We start from the raw sequence: 20,732 nt of genomic DNA, 5'->3' as shown, positions 1-20,732 counted from the left end.
CCTGTAAAACTTTGAACTCAGTGAGTGGCAGATGGCCAAGACTGTCTCTTGAGTTTGAAGATTTTTTGTATCTATTGCTCACCCTACAATCCATATCCTTGCTGCATTCAAATTGGCTTGGAAAAGGCACTCCGGGTTGCCAGACAAAAGGATGCTGAGCTGCCCTCTGCTCCATGGGAGATCAGAGCAGAAAGGGAATGAAGAGACGGCATCCCGCCCATCTTCCAGCTGTTTGCTGGAAGAACTGTAGGCACACTCAGAACTAGAGCCCCCTTTGTATGCAACAGATGCTGAATATTTTAACGGCTAAATCCATGAATAAGCACGCTGTGCCAACACGGAAAGGAGTCCAACATCCTAGACTATCTTCAGGACTGCTACAGTCTGGACTATTCATAAGTGCACTCAAACTGAGGCTAGCCCTGGAAAGTGCCAAGGGCCTCTAGTGCTTGGCACTCTCAACACCAACTGGGAGGCTCAACAGCTTGCAGGCCTATTGCTGTGAAATCGCAGGTATGAATAACTAATCATAGAACCTAGGGCTGGAAGAGACCTCAGGAGGTTGCCGACACAAGGTTCAAGACAGTAGAGTATCAGGCCTAAGACTGCTAACCAGTGACATCCAGTTGGCAGCACCTAGACACCATCAGCCCCTAAAGAGAGACACCTTAGAGAAAGACAGTGACAATTTGAAGATTTCTCCAGGGACAATAAAGGAGAGTACGGAAATTGTCCTAGCATTTTATGCTTGGGGAAGAGCAGCATCAGAAAAGATGCTCAATTGACTACAACTGTTAAACTGAGACAACAGAGAGGTGGATTTAGGAGAACTCTGTGAAGTTAGAAAGAGAACTGATTGAAACCATTTGGTAAACACGGAGGAGTCTGTTAATGGGAGAAGTGGGAAGTCAGCCATCCACAGCATTAACCAAGTACCTTAAAAAGGTATTAAATAGAGATGTTAATTGGTAACTGGTTAAATGGTTACCCAGTACCTGGAAGCAGTCCTCTGTCTGCAGCCTAGCTGTGGGCTGAGGGTTACTTCAGCCCACTGGGCCCGCTGCATGGGGAGGTCATGAGCCGCAGCAGCAACCCCCACAGGGTGGGGGGAGAGTAGGGGAGCAGGAGCTGCTCTAGCCCAACCCAGTGCCCATTCCCCTTTAATGGGTTAAACAGTGAAACACAGTAGTAGCAGTGTGTTCAACCAATTAAACAGGATTTTACATCCCTAGTACTAAAATCGCTAACTTTGTTCTTGCTAAATGGTGTTACATCTCTACTGTAATCTGTTAGAGCTTGGCACCTGAATCCATAGAATCCTAGAACACTAGAACTGGAAGGGACCTCGAGAGGTCATCGAGTCCAGTCCCCTGACCTCACGGCAGGACCAAGCACCGTCTAGACCAGGGCTACTCAACTTTGGAAGCCCCAGGGGCCACAATGATACTCACAGCATATGCAGAGGGCCACAATTTAAGTGTGGTTGTATATACATGCAAATATATATGCAAATAGCATCTGTCAGACTGGCATGAACACAAAGATTAAGACAAGACTAACCACGCAGACCCCATTTAAGTCAATTCTGCTGATATTAATAAAATGCAACATTTACCTGATTTCCACCCACATGACAGCACTTTGAATGAGCAATGACAGTCCAGGAATGTAACTACTAAAACATGTATCAACAGAAGACCATTATATTGACTTGCCCTTGTGGAGCATGTTCCCAGTGGAGGCCATGTTCAAAGGATCTCACCCACGGGCCGCGTGTTGAGCCCCACGTAAACCCAAACCGCACCACAAGCCACAAACAAATGGGCCGCAGGCCACATGTTGAGTAGCCTTGGTCTAGACCAGGGGTCTCCAAACTACGGCCCGCGGGCCGGATGCGGCCCGCGAGGCCCTCTCATCCGGCCCGTGGAGACCTTTTTGTCTGGCCCCGCCTTCTTCCGCGTGCACCAACCGGAGCCAATCAGGCGGAGGGTGGCTGCGGCGGTGGAAGGAGAGAGCTTGAGTCCGAGCATTGGTGTCAGCGGGAGAAACGGATTCGCAGGCGGCTGCGCGAGGCCCCAGCGCGCGCACGGGACAGCAGGTAGCCCAGGTCAGGGACGGCTCCGCGTGCCGCTTGGCCGGGCGGGCGAAAAAGGGGAGTCTCGAAGGCGGGCTCCGGATCAGACCCGGCGGCAGAGGATCGCGGGAGGCTGGACGGAGGGGAGGAAACCCGACGGTGGTTTCTCAGGGGCTAGGAGCGAGGGGCTACTTCTCCGGGGGCGGGGCTGAGGAGCTGGTGCCCATTGCAGGAGGCGGTCTGGTTGCTGTGGCACAGCCTCTGGCTGAACATATTGCCAGGATTATGTTGCTTACAATTTTCATCACATTGCGCAGGTGGAAATGAGTTCTCAGCAGTTTCCCCGTTCTGGAGCCCCTCCTGCAGGACTAGGACAAGCACCACCCCCAATTTCAAACAGTGATTTCTAAAGCCAGAAATGTCTGCTATTTTGGCATCCAGGAAACAATTTCACCATTCACACTAATACAGGTGTTCATGTGTAGTGTATCAATGTGTTATTAAATAATAACTGAATAAAATAATATTAAATAAATAATTAAAAACAACATCCATGTTTTGATTGTTTTTTATTTGGACCTCAAGTGTGTAGTCGGCCCCCGAACTGCTGTTTGATAGTTAATGCGGCCCTCGGGCAGAAAAGTTTGGAGACCCCTGGTCTAGACCATAGGTTCCCAAACTGCCGTCCCCCTCCCCCCTCCATCATCTTCCTCTTACCGGACAGACTCCAACGTAGAAGGAAACAAGGGGAAGCTGAGGTATGGACATGTGCAACACACCTCCAAGAATAGCTACAGAACAGGTTGACAACTGTTTTTCCATCTTCCATTCCACTTCAGGCAACTCGCAATCAGTCCAATCTAGAGACTGCCCACTGAAGACCTACCTAGTCAAGCTTGGCATCATCTCTGGAATACTGAGATATAACATGAAGAATTTGTAAAGGGTGTGTATGGATGACTAAGTGGCAGTTCTAGAAGTGCGTTATGGGTACCTGAGCCCAAAAAAAAAAAAAAAAAAAAAAAAGTGCAGTGGAAGCTGTTTGAGATCTTTTAGAGTGTGCTCCAACCCTGTCTGAAGGGGGATGTTGGAGTGTCATATATCACACATATGCAGGAGGAAATCCATGACAAAATCCTCTGCATCAAGACTGGAAAGCTTTTCATCCTGACAACTGACATGAATAGCTGAGAGGATAATCTAAAACAGTGGTTCCCAACCTTTTTGATACCGGAGACTGGCAAACCCATTCACAAACTTTTGGCAGACCAGTAATGCTTTATTTGCATATTCATCATGCAAATTATGAATATGCAAATAAAACATTACCAGTCCACCAAAAGCCCAGGCCCCAGAGCCCTCAATACCAGCCCTAACCCCTTGAGCCCCCCCACCTCTCTAGTGCCAGCTACTGACCCAGAGTCCCCTGCACCCAACTCATCCAGTGCTAGCCCTCTGCCCCTTAAGAGTCCCCCACCACCAGACCCCCCCCAGCACGTGCCTCCTGTTTCCAGAGCCCCACTTTACCCAACCCTCCTAGAGCCCTCCAGTGCCAGCCCTGCCCCCATAGCCTCCCCATTACTAGCTCAGCCTCCAGAGCTCCCCCCCAGAAGTAGCTCCACCTCTGGAGCCCCCAGTGCCTGCCCCACCACCCTCACCTAGCCCTGCGCTGCTGCCTACATTGTGGCAGCTCTGGGAGCCAGAGTACACCACCCAGCGCCTCCCCTCCCACCATGGCTATTGGGAAAGGCATGTCCTGCTCCGCCTCTTGGCCAACCAGCGCTGGGCAGGGGCGGGGTCTCCTCCTAGCCACAGAGGAGCGTTTCCCTGTGTGGCAAGAGGACTTTGTGGAGGGAAGTGCTTTTCTGCAGCTGGAGGAGACACCACCCTCGCCCAGCAGTGGTTGGCTGACAGGCAGGGCAGGTCATACCTCTCTCAACAGCCACGGCGAGAGTGGCACACCTTAGCCCTGGCCCCCAGAGCCACTGCTGCCTGGCAGCGGGCCACGGCCTGGCAGCTGGAACTGCTGATCTAAAAGGCCTCATTCTGTTTAACTAAAAAGTCAATATCCTAACATCCAAGGTATGGAGCCGCTCTTCATCCTTATGAAAATTATGTTTAGGAAAGAAAGCACGTTTATTGAGGTAGAATTCTGAGAGTCAAGAATGCTGGATGCAGATGTAGGTATTAGGGATGTTAAATATCGGTTAACTGAATAGCTGAGTAACCTCCTGAAATTTTATTGGATAGTCGACTATTCTATAGTCCCCAGGGCGGGGCCAGCAGCCACTGTATCAGAGGCAGCAACACGGGGTGCCAGGCAGGAGCTGGTCCACAAGATGATCCAGTTTAAAAATCAGCTCCTCTCATGGACAGGATGCCTGTCCCCTTGTGCTGCTGCTTCTGAGAAAGAGGTAGCAGCTGGGGGTGGCAGCAGTCCCTGTATGGGTTGGGAGGTGTTATGAGCTCCTGGACCCAGCACGAGCCAGAACTGAGCTGCACTGCCCACCTGCCTGGCTCTTAATACGCTTTAAAGGTAGAGTTGCAGCCAGGGTAGGTCCCAGACCTGTCGCAAGCCAGGACTGAGCCAGGATGCTGGCCAGCCTGCTAAAAAAATGTACCAGCAGGAAGAGGGAAATACGTGTAGTCCATAGCATTAATCTATAAGTTTTTGCTTATTGGTTAATCAACTACACTATTACATCCCTATTAGGTATACCTTGTCCTTATAGGAAAAACCCCACACAGCTGTGTAAGGAAGGTTAGCTACCAATGCTTGCAACTGTCATTTTCTCATGCATGTAATAGTTACCAAAAATAGTACTTCCATAGACCGTAGCCCTGAGAGATCAGGTCCAGTTACAGTGCTCATGACTCTCTGTAGAATTCCTTTGATAAGGACGGTGGAGAATCAGTGCTGGAGAGGCCAGACAGTACTGTGAGGATCATGCAAGAATGACCCTGCTTGTGCCTGAACCACACCATGGAAAGAAGCAGAGTGAGAAAGTAGTCACACAGCAGCTTGTCTTCCCTATTTTCTTGGAAAGTCTCTGTCACCAAGCCCTGACTGTGACCTGCGCTGGAACAAAATATTGTCACTTTCTGTTGTGATAAGTAGCCAACAGGCCTTAACCAAACAGTCTCCCAGGACATGGTAATTTTGATAACTGTGCTTGCTCTCACAGAATTTGTGGTGTGTGTTAACTGAACTGTAACAGTGCTTTGACTGGATGCTGAGGGAGCACACAGCTCTCACAAAGTTGGGTGCAATCAGCACACACTGCACTTCACATGCCCTTGCTTTATTTGTGGGTCATCTTAATAATATTGGTGGGGGAAAACTATGTGGCCAGAAACCAGCAGAATCTGGAAGCCCTGTGTGTAGGCAATAGCAAGCTCTTAAGTCAGTGGTGGGCAACCTGTGGTCCATGGGCTGCTGGGTTCTGTGTGTGGCCTGAGTTTGCCATCCTCTTTTAGAGCTAGAAGGGTGACTAAGTCTCTTCATACAGTGACATCTAGTGGCAATACTAAGTCAGTGTAGAAATGACATTTCTGTAAAAGCCTTATTCCAAACTGAGGTGATGAAAGTAACTCCAGACACAGAAAGAAGGATCTTCTTTCCTAACACAGCCCACTCCACTGCATGCAAAGGAATTTATTTAAAAACACAATGACCAAAGTAGAAAAGGAAATAAACAAAGGTCCTCCTCATAGCCTCTCCCTACTAGATCTTTAAAGGTTCACTCAGGTCTGAACTAGTGAAAGAGACTGTGCTAGAATTTAAACCAAGCATAACCTGCACTGACAACAATATACAGCTCTGCCAACACTCTTCAGTACTGATTGACAATTCCCTGGATCTTGCGCCTCCCCCCCAATAAATACTTTACTAATTAGAACCAGTGATAGTAGAATATTTGAGTAGAGTTGAACAGGGACCTTGAACACAAAAGTCACCGAATAGCCATCAGATTTTACCATTTGCAAGACACTCCCAACTTGAACTGGATTTTGAATCACCAGGGAAACGGCAAAAGTCTATGTATCCTATTACCAATCCCCTGAGCCACCCAGTCCCTAAAATTAGCTCCATCATAGATTAATCTGTGTAAGGCCATGTCCTCACTAAATGGAAGATCAGCACTGCCACGATCAACTTTCTGGAGTTTGATTTACTGGGGCTAGTTAAGACCCACTACATCATCGAACTCAAAGCCCCCCCTCCCTCCCCAGTTGACAGTACTCCTGCTTCTGCAAGGATGAAGGGAAGCCAAAGGGCGCATTTGCTCATGTTGACCTCCCACTGTCGGGATTTGGGGGGGGGGGAGGGGGAGGGGGAAGGACAAGACCCAAAACAAGGTACATCGACTCCAGCAATATAATTAAATTCAAGATGTGCAACTTCAGTTATGTTACATTCCCCTTTAGCGTAGACCTGGCCTAAGAAAAGTTCTAGAAAGCTGCAGTATAACAGTCATTACCTGGTCCCTTCCAACAGAAAAGCTCAGCAATGAAGGCCTCTATCTTCCTTTCCCATCAGGCACCTGAGCTAAACAGATTTGCAGACTCTATAAAGATGTTAAAAAAAAAAAAAAAAAAAAAAAAAAAAAAAAGCACACAGTTAATCATCCCCATGCTGCTTATTCTTGTGGTGGAAGTGTGCAAGGATGGATGAGGAGGAGAAGTGGGGGTGCAGGAACAGATGGGGTTAGTGAGAAGGGTTCACTGAATGGGAGTGCATTGACATATAGTTGCAGGGGATCACGGGAGGAGTGGTGACTGGGGAGTGCAGGGGACACACAGGAACAGGGCACACGTGCCTGAATCAATGGGAAAAGCTAGGGATCAGACAGGGTCTGCAAAGGGGAGGCTCCCCAATCCCCTTCCCAAATAACAGTTCCATAATTCTCCCACCCAAATCCAACAACACTCCAAATTCACTCCCAGGTTTCTTCCCAGCAATTACTTCCCTTTCCCTCAGCTCCTCCATTACCCATGATTCCCACAAACCTTTGCACAGCTTTGGGGTGGGGGTGGGGAAAACATTTATGTATTGTATTTTAAATGAATTATTACTCAAAGTTCTGTCTTAATATGCCTAGTAGGAACCTATTTGTAACATAAAATAAAAATAAATCCTGAATTGTTTTATTGTCTGTATTGTTACAGACGTATTTGTTGACAGGTATTTTGAAATAAGTTACCAAAATAATTGAAACTGGTGTGCTTATATTGTGGGGGTTTTTTTGTTTTTTAAACATGAAGAATTTTAAAATATTGTCCACAGATTTTTTGGCACAGAATTGCTGTATAAGTAACTATTTTAAGAATTAAGTGAGCCAGTGTTGCTTTAGAAGCCTGGGAGACTGGAGGTCTAGGTTCCACGTTCTGTAAAGCTTGAGCAAACTGCTAAACTTCAGCGTCTCAGTTTCACCATCTGTACAATGTAGTCAAATATTTACCCACTTCCGTGAAATGCTTTGTGGTGCCCAACTGAAAAAGTATGGCTAAGTGTAGAATATTACACATTGTAGCACTGGAAATAAAGACTCCTCAAAACAGACTTTTCATTACTTGAAGAGTGTTGAGCTTGCATAGCATGTCACAGAATCCTGACTCTTACTTCTAAATGAATATTGACTCTGGAGATAGAATAGGAACTAGAAATGTTAAGTATTGTATAACTGAATAGTGGTGTAATCGCATAAAATATTATCCTTTACATGACTATTCGATAGTCCCCCGGAGTGAGGCCAGTATCCAGTGTGCTTCAGACCCACTTCCAGGAAACCCTGTGCTATCTTCCACTGCTGCCTATCAGAGGTAGCAGCGTGAGGCAAAGGTAGGAGCTGGTCTGCGAGGGGAGCCAGTTTCAAAACCAGCTCCCCTCGTGGACTGGTGCTTGTGGGAAGCCTGCCTAAAGCCAACTCCTCACAGGCACTGGCTCCCACTTCCCCTGCCTTGCTTCCTCTGATACAGAGGCAGCAAAGGGTGGGGGGGGGGGGGAGGAGGCGTGTGGGTAGTTGATAGGCTTAAGCCATGAACCTAGGCTTATTGGGTTAATTATTTACTCACCTATAGCTAAAATCCCAAGCAGGATCAGCCCAATAAACTGGCTGTAATCATCATGGTTATGCATGTTGCATACAGAGCTCTGCTGCCATAACAACAAGATGCAACTATAACCACAATAAAATCCTGGCCATGTTAAATATGAAAAATTAATGTCTGATTGGTTATGAAATGCCCTTTGTTCTCCAGTCTACCACTTGTCTCTTGGGAGCAACAAGCAAATATAATACAGCCACTCCCCGACTTACAAACACACCGACTTACGACCAACATCCCATTAACCATATTATAATATTTTCGAGTTGAGAACCAAGTACGTCAGATTTTTCGAATAGCGCAGGCAGCATGTTTAAAGATATTTTCAACTTATTACCAAATCGAGTTACAAACGGGTTACAACCAGGTGTTCGGAATGTAAGTCGGGAAATGCCTGTATCAGGATCACAAAGCAATTTCCTAAGTAGTTTTAAAAATGCTGTTTAGCTTCACTGGCTATTAGCTTCTGCAAAGCAACTTAAAACAAGTCTTGTCACAGCATGATTGTCTATCCCATTTAGCCAATAGTTTGCTATCAGCACTGGTACTTCTACAGACCTATGTAATTTGACAAGATTTGCACATTTGCAAGAATTTAACTTAACATTCTACAAAAATCTTAAGTGTGCATCTTACAACTATGACTTAATAGAATTTCAGTCAGTTGTTACAGAACTTTTTAGCCAGACTCATCTCAAAACACATTACAAACTATAACTGATGTACAAGCTGTACAGAGAAATCCATCACCCACCAGTGAAATACAGCTACCACTGGGTGGGAAGTGGTAGTATTGATTAATGTGCAGAAACACTATTCAACAGTTTAGCAACAGCTTCTTTATCAGTTTGAATCTGAAAAAGGATTTGAGCAAGGTAGAATAACACTGCTCACATTAGACCAAAACACTAGTTCACACTTTAGCAAAAGTGAAAAGTACAATTCTTAAATTTCTAAAAATGATGATCAAAACGTTCTTTTAGACTCCATAATCCATCTTCAAATACATCAAATCTCAATATTACAAAAGGGCATCCAGCTAAAGCCAGATGAGTACCCAGGAGTCATGTGTACTCAGGAAAGACCCAACAAGGAAAACAACAGAACACCACTGGTTGTCACCAATAGCCCCCACTAAAACCCCTCAAACACATCATTGATCATTTACAACCTATCCTTAAAAAACAACAACAACAACAAAAACCATTCCTCACTCTCACAGACCTTGGGAGACAGGCCTGACCTCACCTACAGACAGCCCCCCCAACCTGAAACAAATACTCACCAGCAGCCACACACCACAGAAACACTTACCCAAGAACCTATCCCTGCAACAAACCCCATTGCCAACTTTGCCCACATATCTATACAAGCGACACCATCACAGGACTTAACCACATCATCAGGAGCTCATCCATCGGCACATCCACTTATGGGATCAATGCCATCATGTGCTAGCAATGCCCCTCTGCTGTGTATATTGACCAAACCGGACAGGCTCTGTGCCAAAGAATAAATGAACACAAAACAAATATCAAAAGTTAACATATATAAACCTCTAGTAGGAGAACACTTCAACCTCCCTGGACAGTCAGTAATGAGTTTTAAAGTAGCCATCCTTCTAAAAAAAGCTTCCAAATGAGATTACAAAGAGAAACAGCAGAACTGCTATTCATTTGCAAATTCAAAACAGTCAAATTAGGACTGAATAAGGATTTAAATTGCCTTTGTAATATGTAGTGAGGTAACCAATTTTCCTTCTTGGTAATTCACACCTCCTCCTCAGCTTCTATGCGTGAACCACATCCACCCTGACATAATTGGCCTCATTAACACTATTCCTACACTTGATAAGTAACTTCCTTCATACATATATCTCTATCCCTACCTCTGTTATTTCCACTCCAATTCATCTGATGAAGTGGGTTTTACTAACAAAAGCTTATGCTCAGATAAATCTGTTAGTCTAAGGTGCCACGGAATGCCACACTATTTTTAAGATTGTAAAACCCTCCAAACATCAGCCATCATGATTCATTTGGGGTGGAAGAGGTCATAGAACACTAGAACTGGAAGGGACCTCGAGAGATCTTCAAGTCCAGTCCCCTGCCCTCACAGCAGGATCCAGTACCATCTAGACCATCCCTGATAGGTGTCTTTCTAACCTGCTCTTCAATATCTCCAGAGATGAAGATTCCACAACCTCACAAGGCAACTCATTCAAGTGTTTAACTACCCTGACAGTTAGGAAGTTTTTCCTAATGTCCAACCTAAATCTTCCTCCCTTGCTGCAGTTTAAGCCAATTGCTTCTTGTCCTATCCTCAGAGGCCAAGGAGAACAATTTTTCCTCCCTGCTCCTTGTGACAGATACCTGAAAATTGCTATCATGTCCCCTCTTAGTCTTCTCCATTCCAAACTAAAGAAGCCCAATTCTTTCAGTCTTCCTTTATAGCTCATGTTCTCTAGACCTTTAATCATTCTTGTTGCTCTTCTTTAGACCTTCTCTAATTTCTCCACATCTTTCTTGAAATGTGGTACCCAGAACTGGACACAATACTCCAATTGAGGCCTAATCAGCGCAAAGTATAGCAGAAACAACCTTAAATTTTGTAAGGTTTAGGATTTGAAGTAGATAGGTAACTCATCAGCACTAGAACAGGGAAAGCATTTAGGTCTTGTCTATGCTAGAAAGTATTTTCTATTACAGTTATACCAGCATGACCTGCAGTGGAGGTGTAATGCACATAGCTCATACCATAGGTTCCCCCAAAAATGAGCTAAACAAGTAATATGACCTTTTTTACCCTTACATAACTGTCTACAGTAAGGCTTTGGCTTTATTGACATCTCATAACACTGTGGGAGGTTTTTTAAAAGAACTTTGAGTTCTTTGTACCCCTATATGATGCTAATGAAATCTCACCTCCAGATCAGCTACCAGAAGTGGGCCTCATCCTCCTTGATTGGATCCACCTCATCATCTCCAGCCTGATTCTGGCCTGCATATTTATATCTGCCTCTGGAAATTTACACTACATGCATCTGACGAAGTGGGTCTTTGCCCACGAAAGCTTATGCTCCAACACTTCAGTTAGTCTATAAGGTGCCACAGGACTCCTCGCCTCATGTGCAACAGTGTTATCAAGTATTATTACAGGGATAATCAGCTAAAAAGACATTGCAAGTTTTATCTGTTTTCCCATACCTATTAGAAATCTGTTGAACTGAGTGGGAAATGAAGAAATTACAATTTTTTAAAAATCTAACTCCTCCTCTCCCCCTATTTCTTTTACTCTCGTTATTCATGGCAGGCACTCATTCACTGCTTCTCAGGTTTGCAACATAATAAAGTAATAAATGAATAATTGTTCATATCGATTTTACTTACTCCATTAGGCATATTATAAAAATTAATAGGTTATACCTAAAATCCATAGAGGATGTTTATTACCCTCATTTGAAAGATGGGGAAACAGAGAGGTAGAATGCTCAAGGGACTGTCTCACAGAATCTCAAGGGCAGAGTAAGGAACAGCAGTGTGTGAAAGTAATCGCGGAGAGAGCAGGATTCTGTTCATTTGTTGAAGTGTAGGAGCATAAGCTTTCGTGGGCAAAGAAAGCTTATGCTCCTACACTTCAGTTAGTCTATAAGGTGCCACAGGACTCCTCGTCGCTTTTGCAGATTCAGACTAACACGGCTACCCCTGTGATACTTGTTCATTTGTTGTTTCACAATTAAATTAATGGAGATTGCCTATCTCCTAGAACTGGAAGGGACCTTGCAAGGTCATTGAGTCCAGCTCCCTTCCTTCACAGCAGGACCAAGTACCATCCCTGACAAACTTTTGCCTCAAATCCCTAAGTGGCCTCCGCAAGGATTGAACTCACAGCCCTGGGTTTAGCAGGCCAAAGCTCAAGCCAGGAGCTATCCCTGCCCCACAATGGTGCCCTAAACCGTCGTGACGGGTCCCATTCTCCCCAGCGACTTCCCCGCCCCTGCCCGGGCGGAGCCTAGGGAGCGGTGTATTGGGGCAGTGGGTGCTGCTGTGGGGCGCTCAGGGCCCCCCGCCCCCAGCGAGGCGCACGCACAAACCACCCCCCCACGCCACGCTCGCCAGGCGCCTGCCCCGGGCCGGCCTGCAGCAGCCAGGGAGGAATCCCCACGGGCCGGCTCGAGAGCGGTACCCGAGCCCCGCCTGCCCGATACTCACCAGCCAGGGGCTCTACTGACAGCATCCAAGATGGCGGGCCCCGGCCTCAGAGGCCGGCCCCGACCCATCCCAGCCCTCAGGCCTCCTAGGGAAACGGCGCCTCCGCCTCCCCCGGGCCCTTCCCACGCTTTGACGCTACGGAGGTGTCCCCCTCCCCACCTCCTTCGCGCCCTGAACCAAGATGGCGGGCCGCCCCCCCGGGCAATGCCAGCGCCCACATCCAAGATGGCCGCCGCCAACTTCGTCGCCCACCGCGCCTGGCTCCCTACCTGTCCGAATCCAAGATGGCGGCGGCCGCTGGCGTGAGGCGCGATCCGAGTCACGTGACGAGGGGGGGTGTGGAGCGTGTCCCGGCGGAAGCGTGAGGGACCAAGCTGGGAACGGGCTCTGCTGGCGGCGCAGGAGCGGCCTGGCGCGCGGCGACCGTCAGCGGGGTAGAGCGAGAGACACGGCTGTCACCACGGAGCCCAGCGGTGCGAACGCGGCGGCCACCGCCGCGTCCCGGGCCGGGGGCACTGGAGACCAAGCGCCTTCGCTGCCCCCGCCCCCACCGCGGATGCCGCGCAGGAAGGTGAGTGCCGGGCGGGGCAGGGGGGTAGGTCTGCTTTGTCCTTGTCTCCCTCCCCTCCCCCAACAGGCCCCCACAGCCGTGAAAACCGAGTGAAAATAGCGGCCTTCTGCCCCCTGCTCCCGCCCATCTTGCTACCTGAATGGTTCCCCAGTAGGGACTGCTGAGCACCGATTGGTTACGGCGGCTATCACTCATCGCCTCAACGGTTGCCTTCTCCCCCTCCCCCTCATCTGGGGCATGGTCAACCTTCTTGACTTTCTGATTGGACACCGATTTGGAGCTCTGGTCGTTGATTGGCTGAGCCTTGCGGTACTGCTGGGCGGTGATTGGACATGCTGTCTGCCCGTCTCCGCCCCCTGCGGTCGCCTCCCCACGCGTGCCTTGTTTCCCCAGTTCGCTCTCCCTTCCCTCCCATTCAGGCTGCCCTCCCTGAGTGGCTGTTTCTGGTGCCGCCAGGGGCACGCTGATAGGCCGGCGTCTCCCATCAGTCACGCCCTGGGGCCGGGCCTCTTTTCTCACGGACGTTTCTATTGGAGAAGCTTCCGGTCCGCCCCGCCTCTCTTCGGCCGCGATTGGTTGGACCAGGCGGGGGCGCGCGCCGGAGCGAGCGGTAGTAACGCGGCGGGTGCAAAACAGAACGGGCCGCCGGGTGCGGAGGGGCGCGTCGCTGCTCTGCTGGGGGCGGGGCGCGCGCCCGATTTCTCACCGCCCCCCCCCAGCCGGGATTGTCCCGTCAGCGCCCCCCTTTGCCTCCCTCCCCCCCCCGGTCCCTGGTGTCCAAACGGTGCTGGAGCAGCAGCTGCTGAATCTCACTAGCCAGGCTCCACTGGCCAAATCGCCACATGTAGCTAGTGGCTGGAGCACCCCGACCCTGGACCGCCTCGCCCTCCCCACGCGGGACCGCCTCGCCCTCCCCCCGCCCTCCCCACGCGGGACCGCCTCGCCCTCCCCCCGCCCTCCCCACGCGGGACTGCCTTGCTCTTCCCCCAGACTCTTCTCTCTAGTGTCCCGTTGTGTTGGGCTGCATTAACCCTCCCACGCCCCCCCCCCCATGCCTCAGCTCTCCCGCTACATGTCTCTCTGCCATCTTCCTTCAGGCTGCCTTATTTCTCCTCAAATATTTCCTGATAACGCCACACCACACAACACACACACTGTGGGCTGCTTTAGTGTTCCTGCTATACCACTTGCCTCGGACTGTGTTAGTTCACCCCTCTCCCTAATGCCCCTCTAGATCACACAACTATGGACTGCCAAACTCGCCCTTGATGGATTTCCTCAGGTGTCCCTTATCCCCTCAAATTCCCCTGGGCTCCCTCACCTTCCTCCTCTCCAAACTCGCTGGCTACGTCTAGACTGGCATGATTTTCTGCAAATGCTTTTAATGGAAAAGTTTTTTGCAGAAAAGCAACCATGCCAATCTAGACGGTTTTGTGCAAGAAAGCCCCGATCACCATTTTTGTGATCAGGGCTCTTTTGCTCAAAACAATACTGCGTTGTCTACACTGGCCCTCTTGCGCAAAAGCATTTGCGCAAGAGGGCTTTTGCCCGAATGGGAGCAACATAGTATTTCCGCAAGAACACTGACAATCTTACATGAGATCGTCAGTGTTCTTGCACAAATTCAAGCAGCCAGTGTAGTCAGCTGGCAAGTTAGCTGCTTTTGCGGAAAAACTTGCCAGTCTAGACGCAGCTGCTGTGTATAGGAGCATCTAGAAGATTCAGGATGATGCACTTGTATTTGTGAACCTGCCATCGCATGAAATCCTGCAGATTCAATCAATCCAACTCTGGAACACAAACCCTGCCCCAGTGGGATAAGGGAATGGTCATTTGATCATGGCATGTGTAGACCTGGGCTCCTGTCTTCCCTGCTGCTAACTCTGCTAGTGCTTGCACATCACTAGTATGTATTGGGTCTTGGCTCTGCTTTTTCACTTTCTTTCAAGAGCATCCTTTCAGAGGTAAAAGGGAAGCTCTGCTACGTATGTGTAGTGGTTTAGTGAGCACTCTGGAATGAGAGTAGTCTGTGTGGTACCTTTTGTGTTAAATTAGCAAGTGTCGGAATTGCTTGAAACTTCAGGTATGATCTTCATAAATGAAATTGGTGCTATCTGTAGATTTTCTAGATTTTGACCAGTTTGCAAAAATTCTGAATTGTGGATGGTGCTGTCTGATATCTCATGTTTATTGTATTAAAGCAAGTTCCAAAGCAAACTACCTGAGTGTCATTAGTTTTTTGGGGGTGGGAGAGGAGGGAGTATTGAATATTTAGTATTATAAGAATGGAAGTGCTCCTGTGCTAATGTTTGGGTCTGTGGTGTTACAGAGGAATGCAGGCAGTAGTTCAGATGGAACCGAAGACTCCGATTTCTCTACAGATCCTGAGCACACGGACAGCTCTGAAAGCGATGGCACATCTCGACGATCCGCCCGCGTGACCCGTTCCTCAGCCAGGCTCAGTCAGAGCTCTCAGGGTAAATACCTTTCTTCCTAGCCTCACCAGACACAACTGGCTGGCCAGTCACAATATCCTTGGCTTGTTAATACTTAAAGGAATTTTAGTGAATCTATACCTTTAGTTTAGTTAATCTCATTCATTATTTTCTCTCATTGAACACAAATGTGCCAGGGAAAGAAACAAAGGCATTGCAAGGATGCATTGCATAAAATAGGTTGTTCAGTCTAATGATTAAAGAGGGGGTTGGAAGTATTTTCTATTCCCTGGTATGAAAGCTAGCGGTGCCTAGTAGTTAAAGCCACTGGCAGTTGGAACAATTGGATTCTATTCTTAGCTTTGCCTCTGATTTTCTAATATCTTCAGAAAGTCAGTTGATTTCTCTTACTCAGTTTCCTTATGTGTATAATGAATGTTACTTACTTAATAACAACTTTTGTGTTGCTCATTTCAGTGTTTTTGATGCACTTAAAAATCACTACAGTGGATAGTTATATAGATATGTGTCGTTAAAACAAAGGACATTTGGGAACATTCAAAGTCACAGTAGTTATTTCAAGGAACAGCTGTTTATATTGCAAGAAATCTGAAAAACATGCCTTTGAATATAAAGGCCTAGCACACCTAGAATTCACTCTTCTATTAAGACTTCATTGTAGCCACTTTCCTGAAACTGGATTTCAAGGCTTTTTCTCCTGAATGTTAGCATATTACTAAGCTCTCGGATACCATGATAATGAGACCAGCATATAAATAACTAGGCAGAAAGAGAAAAGTTGGTATTTGGAGACTTTAGGCTGCTTGGAGGTATTCAGAAATGGAAGTTGAATTCTGTTCTGTGAGAGGAGGTGTATTTTCAGATTTGTTGAAAGCCTGTATTATGGAATGTAATCAATATATTGTGGTGTTTGCAGATATTTTGCATGTTTCTACATTTTGGCATCTAAACTTAAGAGTATGTTTTACTTTTCCATTCTCTCATAGTTGATTTAAGGACTTTTGTTCTTGGCTGATAGTAATTAAAAGGAAAAAAAAATTCTGGAAGACTTGCTGCATGAGAATATTAAGGGTGATAATGCTGGAAGGTTACATTCAGGGTTCCAACTTTACTGCTTTGCACCAAAAGCAGTTGTGGTATACAGAGGGCTCATCTAATTAGTAATGATTCTCATATTCACAGGCAGCTTTTTCTCTCTCTGTGAGAGGTGGTTTGTAACCATTGGATAAATAATGGCATACAGAGTATGTTGATTCTGTGCCTGGTTCCTCAGATTGTCGGTGGTTCATAAGTACTGTAAAACTGTGAAAGAGGGCAGCTCAGAAAAATAGAAGAGATCCTGATGACAGTAGAATCACGGGTAGTCAATTATTTTTGGTCAACGTCCAAATTTCTTGGTCAAAGGTATAATCAAGGTCCAGACTCTTGAGAAAATAATAATTTAAAAAAATGAAAATAAGTAACTGAAAAGATTTCAGGGTCCATTCAAAAGTATCTGACGGTTCATCTTTAGCCCATGGTCTGCGTAGTGACCTAGGGATGTGAAAGTGTAACTGTGTACATGGTTAACCAATATGCTTGGACTCATCGGTTAACCTTCACGTTTACATGCAAGTTGTCTGCATGCCTCCCCCTAATCCTGCACTGCTGCTTCTAGATCAGAGGCAGCAGCAGTGGGAGGGGGCAGGCAGGAGTTTCCTTTCCCCCCGCGTGTAACTGCTGAAATTTTCAGCAATTACACGTTAACTTCATTAAACACATTTTAACATCCCTAGGGTGTGTCTAGACTCCGTCGACAGAGCCATGTAGTCCAGACACACCCCTAGTGCTACCGCTAGTTGCATCAGTGGCAGAGGAGGAGAGACTCTACTCTTGGGGTCAAGTTGTCAGATGATGTTGAACCTGTAGTTTGGGTTAAGAGTAAAATCAGAGGTAAATTGACCCTGACTTTTCGGTGAAGCAGGAAGCAAGTTAGTGATCAGCAGTGGCTGCCCTCAATTAAATTTTGTTTTTTTAATTGAACTAGATTCCAGCCCAGTTCGTAATCCACCATCCTTTGGCACAGAGGAGCCTGCCTATTCTACGAGGAGGGTGACCCGCAGTCAACAACAGCCCACTCCTGTGACTCCAAAAAAATACCCTCTCCGACAGACCCGCTCATCTGGCTCGGAAACAGAGCAAGTGGTTGACTTCTCTGATAGAGGTACGGCTGTGAGGATCGGCTTTGAGTGCTTGCAGGATGGTGTGAGCCAGGTGATGTGCTCTCTCTTGGAGACCACATGAGACTGAGGGTTTAACGCAGGGCCCTAAGAATGAAGGTTTGCAGCAAGTGTCTGTACGTTCTGTGAAGTCACTTAATTCTTTTTTTTTTTTTTTTTTTTTTTTTTTTTGTAAGCTTCCCTTCTTGCAAATCTGTAATGTCTCAACTCTTATTCAGATACTAAAAATGCAGTGGATCATGACGAGTCTCCACCACGCACCCCAACTGGGAACGCCCCTTCTTCAGAGTCTGACATAGATATATCCAGTCCAAATGTGTCCCATGATGAGAGCATTGCCAAGGACATGTCCATGAAGGATTCGGGAAGTGACCTGTCTCACCGTCCCAAGCGCCGCCGTTTCCATGAAAGCTACAACTTCAACATGAAGTGTCCCACTCCTGGTTGCAACTCCCTAGGTAAAGCCAGCTCCAAGATTAGTTCATCTCCCTTCCATTTCTGACACTAGGCTCAGTGACCCGCATTTTACAGGTTGAGAACCCCACTGGGTAGAGTTGCATATCTCAGCAACGTGCTCTTTATTGGGATCAGGGTATTTATTGAGTGGTTGAAGCAGAAAGCCACTTTGGGGGAATGGAAGATGCCAGCAGTACATACTTTCCAGGGCTGTCTATCCACCAATGGTTGAGCATGGTGTGGAGAACAAATGTCTGAGAATGGATTGTTATAGTGCTGATTTTTCCAAGCCCTCTGTCTGCACCCAGATGTGTTGAGTTCTTGATGCACAAAAAGCTCTGAGCTTACTGCTAAACTCTCTTCAGCATAGGTCCTGGAAAGTCATAGAAAATCAAGTCTTTAACTTCCAAGTGAGTAGTTTAGATCCAGTCTGTTAGTAGTGACTAGATGCTATGCCACTAGTGGGTTATTTGGCATTTGTTGAAATACTGAATAGCCCATGGAGTTTTAAATACAATTTCTCGCTCGAGGTGGTCGATGTGTGCCAGTGTTGAGACAGTAGTGTAAAGGAAGGTTAGCCTGCTGCTGTCTGAACTTTGCCTATTCTGTGCGCAAATGCAATCAGCGCTACTTTCACTTTAAAACCAAACGAAAAAGCCTTGTTTGTCTGCTGTCTTCTGGATGGTACATCAGTGAAGTTTGATGGTTCTAATCCTAATAAATCCTGTTGGGATTCTTGCACCCTGCAGTGGAAGGGTGAGAGTACAAGGGGAACGGATGTAATGTGAAGGGGAAGTGATCTGTCAGAAAGAAGATGTGCCATCAATATAGATGCTTGGGGAAAAATTTAAGGTCTTTGAGATAAGACTCTTGTTACTGCAAGAAGCAGGATACTTGGAAGAAATATGATCTAACATAACGTGGTGTCGCGTAAATATTTGGGTTTCATTTTTGTCCTCTACAGCTTCTCTCGAATAATTAGATTTGTTCATCTTGGCTTACTTGTAATAATTTACTTAACTCCTCTAAACCAGCAGATCTAGAGATATTTTAATTATTGGCTTTTTTACTTACTGGCTGTAAGGTTGGGGTTTTTTTCCATGCTTCTCCACAGGGCACCTTACAGGAAAGCATGAGAGACACTTCTCCATCTCAGGATGTCCTCTATATCATAATCTGTCAGCAGATGAGTGCAAGGTAATTTTCTTTCCTCCTCTGTTTTCATTCTGCTTTTACAGTACGAGATGTCAAGGCCTGTCATTAACACTCTAGGGTAAAACTGATGGTTGTTATGCTTCCAGTGTAGTCTCACTTCAGACATGAAACAGCAGTGCATGTTTGTGTCACAATGTACATTCTAGGGATGTAAAATCATGTTTAGTCAGTTAACCAGTTGTTATGTTTAACCGGTTAACCGCTTAAATGGGGATAGGAAGGGGGCTGCTCCAACCGAGCTGGAGCACTGGCGGCACAGCGGGTTGCTCAGCCTGGGTCCACCAGCGTCATGGCGGGCTACTCCAGCCAGACTGGAGTGCCCCCTGCCCGCAGCATGGCAGGCTGCTTCAGTTCAGTCAGGCCACCAGTTAATCGTAACCAGAAAGTATCACCCGGTAAAGATGACGTTTACTTGAGGGGTGTTTGGATTTCCAGGTGAGAGCACAGAGCCGAGATAAACAGATCGAGGAGAGGATGCTGTCCCACAGACAGGACGACAACAACAGGCATGCCACCAGACATCAGGTACGCATTCCCTGCATAAGCAGTGTTTCCTGATTATAGGTATGCATCACAGGATGGGTAGCCTATCCCCTCGGGAGGCCGGGCAGGGTGCCTCACCCTGTCTTCTGGCCCTGGCTATAGCCTCTGTTGACTGGGCATCATGGCTCAGTGACCTAGTCTGTAGTGCCCTCAGTCAGTAAGGCCCAGCGGCCAAGTCTTTAATAAACCCCATCAGCAGGACTGTAAGGCCCAGCAGCCAAGTCTATGGGACCCCAGTCAGTGGGGCAGTAAGGCCCAGTGGCCAAGTCTCTATTATCAGGGGTCGACAAATTATGAAAAACCCTACTCACCAGACAAAAAAGGGACTCGCCACCCTCCCCCACAAAAAGTGTTTTTTTTTTTAATGGCATAAATTCCTAATAAGAATAAGAATAGTAATTACTAATAAGTTATTAATAAATATCACCCAAGTTATTAATAAATAAACCTCTACCTTTTCTCTCTGGTGCCATGTCTCCTCCCCTTGTTCCATCAGCTCCCCTGGTGCCTGCTGCCCCCCAAGCCCTTACCCTCCTCTGCTGTTCTGACTCCTGCCCTTCTCACTGCCCTCAGCCTTCCTGAGACCTGCCCCCCTCTGCCAGCCCTTCTCTCCCCCCTGTGCCCACTCCGATCAAGTGAGCTACCCCATCTCATCCCCTCTTCTAACACCTCCCTGTACACACCTGCCCTGCCTTTCTCTGGTGCTGGTCCCTCCCCTGCAGGTGTCTGCCCTTCTGCTTCACCCCCAGAATCCCCTGGCACCTGCACCTTCCCTTAGCCCTGCACCCTCCTGGTGCCTCCCCCTTCCCTCACTGCCCCTGCCTCCTTTGCCCTCTTTTTCCCTGGTGCCCACCCCCTCACCACCCTCTGCCCCCCCAT

At 47.4% G+C, this 20,732-nt stretch overlaps 2 protein-coding genes across 7 annotated transcripts in view; one reads left to right on the top strand and one right to left on the bottom strand.

Annotated features, from left to right (window-relative positions):
- The window catches only part of FAM117A (family with sequence similarity 117 member A), a 57,811-nt gene extending 45,009 nt beyond the window's left edge, over positions 1 to 12,802 (bottom strand). Inside the window, exons 1-2 of one of the 3 annotated variants that reach the window (XM_089773979.1) lie at positions 12,663 to 12,802; positions 6,556 to 6,642 (exon numbers count right to left, since the gene is read on the bottom strand). Coding sequence is in view for 1 of the 3 variants with exons in the window: in XM_075911321.2 (XP_075767436.2) it covers positions 12,394 to 12,418 (25 nt within the window). In the remaining 2 variants the exon portion in view is untranslated. Of the gene's footprint in view, positions 1 to 6,555; positions 6,643 to 12,393; positions 12,570 to 12,662 lie in introns of those variants that run through there. The other 2 variants (XM_089773978.1, XM_075911321.2) reach the window with 2 other exon arrangements.
- Positions 12,803 to 12,831: 29 nt separating this feature from the next.
- The window catches only part of KAT7 (lysine acetyltransferase 7), a 26,356-nt gene continuing 18,455 nt past the window's right edge, over positions 12,832 to 20,732 (top strand). For 3 of the 4 annotated variants that reach the window (XM_025183263.3, XM_025183262.3, XM_006120430.3), the window contains exons 1-6: positions 12,832 to 12,964; positions 15,294 to 15,441; positions 17,447 to 17,623; positions 17,858 to 18,097; positions 19,210 to 19,292; positions 19,746 to 19,835. In XM_025183263.3, the coding sequence (XP_025039048.3) occupies positions 12,950 to 12,964; positions 15,294 to 15,441; positions 17,447 to 17,623; positions 17,858 to 18,097; positions 19,210 to 19,292; positions 19,746 to 19,835 (753 nt within the window). In that variant the 5' untranslated portion in view covers positions 12,832 to 12,949. Of the gene's footprint in view, positions 12,965 to 15,254; positions 15,442 to 17,446; positions 17,624 to 17,857; positions 18,098 to 19,209; positions 19,293 to 19,745; positions 19,836 to 20,732 lie in introns of those variants that run through there. The other variant, XM_089773977.1, reaches the window with a different exon arrangement.

Source organism: Pelodiscus sinensis, chromosome 29 (assembly GCF_052426305.1).
Source record: "Pelodiscus sinensis isolate ZL-2025 chromosome 29, ASM5242630v1, whole genome shotgun sequence".
NCBI classification, from domain to species: Eukaryota; Metazoa; Chordata; order Testudines; family Trionychidae; genus Pelodiscus; species Pelodiscus sinensis.
This window is presented reverse-complemented; position numbering and strand designations above follow the sequence as displayed.